The 4,828-nt window shown below is 39.1% G+C and overlaps 1 protein-coding gene across 1 annotated transcript; it reads right to left on the reverse strand.

Annotated features, from left to right (window-relative positions):
- Positions 1 to 2,346: 2,346 nt before the first annotated feature.
- Positions 2,347 to 4,055, reverse strand: LOC118816121 (C-C motif chemokine 18-like). The gene is made up of 3 exons (XM_036582630.1): positions 3,154 to 4,055; positions 2,875 to 2,992; positions 2,347 to 2,752 (listed from the first exon to the last, which is right to left on the reverse strand). The coding sequence occupies exons 1-3, from the start codon at positions 3,221 to 3,223 to the stop codon at positions 2,617 to 2,619; spliced, it is 324 nt and encodes a 107-aa protein (XP_036438523.1). The 5' UTR covers positions 3,224 to 4,055; the 3' UTR covers positions 2,347 to 2,616.
- Positions 4,056 to 4,828: the final 773 nt, after the last annotated feature.

Consider the following 4,828-nt stretch of genomic DNA (forward strand, 5'->3'; position numbering starts at 1 on the left):
TGTCCTCGTCAGGTTAACACCAGACAGCAACATTACAATAAACGAATGACAGGTGTGAGAATTGTGATGAAAGAAGTTTTTAAAGCAATTAGCCACAAGAGGCCCTGAGTTACTGTGATTTTATTGACTCAGGTAAATGAAATGGTGGCCAACATGACATATGATAAAATACACGATTTTCAGAAATAATTTAAGTTATTATTAATAATAATCAACATAAGTATTCCACCAAGAAATGTAGTTATGTAGAGTATGGTAAGCAACCCCTGACTGCTGAATGAGGAGAACGTTCGGTCACCCATCGCTGAATATTGCTGTCATTTCATAACCTTTTTAACTTTTTGTTGTATATATCAATAAACATATGATAACACAGCACTGTTTAATGCAGAAACATTCTCTTTATATGTACTTTTTGGTCACTAAATCACCACTGCGATTCTTATTTAGCACCAATCCAGTGGTGCCCTCTTCTTACACTGGGGCTGAATCTTAAACAGCTCCCTGCTCCCTACATAGTGCACTACATAGGAGTTTAAATACTGGATCCTGCAGCCCAACAGAGCAAAATACAGCTAAGAAACAGTCGTTTGGGACTCGGACACATCCACACTCGATAGATGATGCACTGTTTGGCTGTGGGGGTGGCACAGTGGCACGGTGGCGCAGTGGGTAGCGCTGTCGCCTCACAGCGAGAATGGCTTGGGTTCGATTCCCGGCCGGGCGACCAGGGTAGTTTCTGTGCCTGTTCTCCCCGTGTCTGTGTGGGTTTCCTCCGGGTACTCCGGTTTCCTCCCACAGTCCAAAAACATGCAGTTAAGCTAATTGGACATGCTGAATTGCCCCTAGGTGTGAGTGTGTGTGTGACTGTGTATGTCTGTCTGTCTGCCCTGTGATGGACTGGCGACCTGTCCAGGGTGTATCCTGCCTTCCGCCCAATGACAGCTGGGATAGGCTCCAGCACCCCACCGCGACCCAGAAGGATAAGCGGTTTAGATGATGGATGTATGTATGTTTGGCTGTGGGGGCTAGAATTTCTAAGCTTTCATAGCTAGAACACTATTTAGAGAGTACGGAGCCAGTTGGGATTCAGCCTGGGTTTGACGTGACTTCTGACTGAAACACGAACATTTGAAGTGTGTAAAACATTCAAGTGACATTCTTTAGACTTTATACTGCCGTTTTAAAATGGATCATACATAAGTACTTTCATTCAAGCCTGTGATATTAATTATGGAGTCTTTTAGCCTGTTAGCTCGCTGTCCAGCCTTGTTCTAGTCAAGAAAATAAGTTGTCAGCCCCTCAGTTTAAACAAAAATGTGTTCTAACTTCATCAATATACTCCGTATGAGCAGCATTACAGATTATTCTATTAACAGCACAAGGATTTTTCATGCTGTGGTGCAATAATACAGAGTTCAGTTGCTGTGAGGTGATCATAGGTGTGCATCTATCATGTATTTTACAATGGCTTTGAATGCGGCTCAGCCAGTCAGAACTATTTATTTTACAATAAACATTAAGCAGAAATTCTGTTCAAACAGAGGCAAGATCTGTGGAATAAACCTATGATTAAAATTAGACCTCTAAGAAAAAGACTGAGAATCAGATTCTGTGGACTAGCAATTAAGATATGTTACTGAATGGAATTCACATGCAATTTAGGGAAGGTACTAATTCTGATGGTAAAAACATGTTTGTAAGTAAAAGTCATTTTAAAGCAACCCTGTATTATTGAAAAATATTAGCACAAATCTAACCTTTGTTTGAAACATAATGATTATAAAAAACAAACTAAATACTTTAATGAAATAAAAATGTTCTCAAGTCTCTGTGTGACACCGAAACATGGCCACCGCATCCATATAGGAAAACTAGGCTACTGTCTAGAGCAGCACTGGTGAAAGGGCAGCAAAATGTGCCAAATTATACATAATTTCACCAAGTCTTCCGTGAGTGCGCTTTATAAGTGCTCTGATTGGCTAGGAAATGTGTGAGTTGTTGCTCAGGCTGCCTCTAACCTCATCCTGATCCTTTGCTAAACGTTTGTGACCCTGCGGTCCTCATTTTGCTGTGAGGCTATAAGGTCTCATTTCTAATTTAGGTGTTCAAAGGGGTGCATCCTTACTGCGGCCTTTGGAAGAATCAAGAATAAATAGATTTGTTTACAGCTCTCTGACCAACATAGTGGAAAAGAATATATTCTCCATGTAAGATAAAATGCATTTCTTTATTAATTTAACATGTCATTGAGCTGCAATAGGCTTGTATTCTGGATTGAGCCACAGTAGACAAGCTAACAGTTAACATGATGCCATGCAAATATTAAAGAAAATCTGAAAAGGGTTGTGTTTCAAATGCTTTTTTTATTGTCTTTCAAAGGGCATATATTAATTTAAAGCATGAAGATGATTAAAATATATACATACATATAAAAAAGACAAAGAAATTCAGAAAAGTCATGTATATTGACAAGCAATGTATATTAAAATATACAAGCAATTTGCCCAAACAAAAAGGAAATATGATAGGTTGCAAAGCAACTACTGAAGAGTCCAATAAAACAGAAGAGTTTGAGAACAGTCTTGTCCATGATGTTAGCTTATAGACGAGCCTTTAGGGGTCAGTGCTCTCTCCAGAACCGGCCTCTGTGGCAGCGCTCTTCATTTGTTTCTGCACAAATTTCATCAGCCTCTTCACCCACTTGTCAGATGGATTAGCACAGATTTGCTTCTGTGCAACTGTGTGGAATCTGTGGAGTTGAAGAGAAACTTGGATTAACTTACAAACAAGGCTGTCGTGGCTCTATTTACGGTAAAATTACATTCACATTACATTCATAGATTCATCTCTGCTTAGCTAAAAAATACCTACATGACGCCGGGGTCAGTGCATGAAGGGCTCGTGGTCTCAAATCGCATAACCCTATGTTGAGGGACTGGTGAAGTGAGGTAGTTCTCCTTGAAACAGCACCTTTCAGGCATGTGACCATCTGAAATTGAAGTGAGAACATTTATCATTTATACAATACAAGCAAGAGTAATAATTTAACAAAGAAGAATGTCTGTGAATTTTGCCATTCTGAGTAACCAACAAACTCAGAAGACGCTTTACGAACTAAGAAACTGTGTAACTGAAAGGTGAAAAACTTACTCTGGCTGAAAGTCACCGAGCAGAAGGCGAAGAGGAGAATGCCGATGGCTGCGATGCTGTATGGCTTCATGTCTGAGTCTTCTCGATCTTTAGGTGTAACCCTGTGTCCTCCTGTGCAGGTTATGATCACCTTACGCTCGCTGGCCTAATTTATAGTGGACGGCTTCACGAGCGGGACTTCACCGTTTCCATTTAACACACCTCTACGAGCTGGTCACCAGGAAAAAGTGACATCACACCAGTTGGGGGAAAGAACCGTGATGTGGTCGGGAGGTAGAACTTCCTGTACAACCCCTCCCCAACTAAACATTGCTGACTGATGGAAACCACCTTCAAGCTGATCGAGCTGAGCTGCAAACCAACTTGCAAGTAATATTCTTCACAAATCCATCACCAGTTTTGTTGTGTTGAATCTTTTAGTATTAAGAAGTGAAATTACTACTGTGTACAACGTTTATAGAACCTGCTGTGTTGGTGTGTTGTGTATCTAGACCTGAGTACTGACTTGTGTGAACAATGTGTTTCACAAGCAGGATGCATTAATATATGCTTATATATATTTATGTAGGCCTATATAAACATGTTTGGGAGCTTGATCAAACGACTTGACACATTTGTGTTGTCCTTGCCTTATTTATTTATATATGTTGTGCTTATCAGCAGTTATAGACCTCAATATTAAGCGCTTACGTTTTGCCAGTTTGCAAAAAGTTCCAGGTTTCGTGGTGTTTTACTGTGAACCCAAGAAGGGTGGAAAAGGAGTCGGGGGAGTCCTGATGGAAATGACATGGCGTGGGCTCTGTAGTCGTAGGAGTGTCTGTGAAAGTTGTGGGCCATCGAGTTTGTGTTTAAACAGGTGTGAAAAAGACTATTCGATTAAATGTTAACCAGTCAAATGTCAAACCTTTAAAAAATTTTTGACCTCAGCTGGAACCAGCTTTATATTTATGTTATTCACTGCAAGTTGTTTATGCATTCTATGCCATTAGGGTCCGGCATTGATATGCATGTATACTTGCATATATATACTTTTACATTGATTCCAAGCAACATAGGCTGCCTTAATTTTACTGAACTGTGTTGTAGTCTGCTTTGCTTGGTTGTTGGTGTCAGCACTCGTTCCAAATAAACCACCGTATCCGTGTCTTTTCTTATGCATTTCTGATACAAAATGTTAAATTCCTGAAGCGCCGATTGTAAAATTCATAAATAGTTCTTTCACTCTTTAAAATAGCTTAAAATATACTATTATACTTATACACTATTACTATTTTTATTATACTATTAGCAGTTCATCACTATCATGCAACAATTTCTTTTGCTTTTTATTTTTTGGCATAATTGAAAAAGTCCTGTTACCTGTTTTATGATGAATGAACCCACAGAAATGGCTCAGAATGACAATAAATCTTGTTACAGTTGTTCTATTACAAGAATATTTCTTTTTCCCATCTCCTGTAAAGTTTATGTTTGGAGAAAGTTGGAGATACGAGGTTTTGTTCTGACAGCAACGACATGCTAACCAATATTAGTATACGCTAATGGTATGCGAGTTTATTGTTGCTGTCAGACTTATAGAAATGTCCCAAAATAACTTAGAATACTATTTTGTTACATTATGATGAACATTAAGAGGTTTTTGTTGGTAAATTTATTGTTTGGAGAAATGAGGCTG

This window comes from Colossoma macropomum, unplaced genomic scaffold (genome assembly GCF_904425465.1).
Source record: "Colossoma macropomum unplaced genomic scaffold, Colossoma_macropomum, whole genome shotgun sequence".
Lineage (NCBI taxonomy): Eukaryota > Metazoa > Chordata > Actinopteri > Characiformes > Serrasalmidae > Colossoma > Colossoma macropomum.

Bases quoted from the DNA above. Each gene is read 5' to 3' on its own strand.
- LOC118816121 (XM_036582630.1), bottom strand. From the start codon at position 3,223: ATGAAGCCATACAGCATCGCAGCCATCGGCATTCTCCTCTTCGCCTTC. The intron at 2,993-3,153 runs GTAAGTTTTTCA...CTTCAATTTCAG, and splicing joins CTCGGTGACTTTCAGCCAGA to ATGGTCACATGCCTGAAAGG. The intron at 2,753-2,874 runs GTAGGTATTTTT...TCAACTCCACAG, and splicing joins TGCACTGACCCCGGCGTCAT to ATTCCACACAGTTGCACAGA.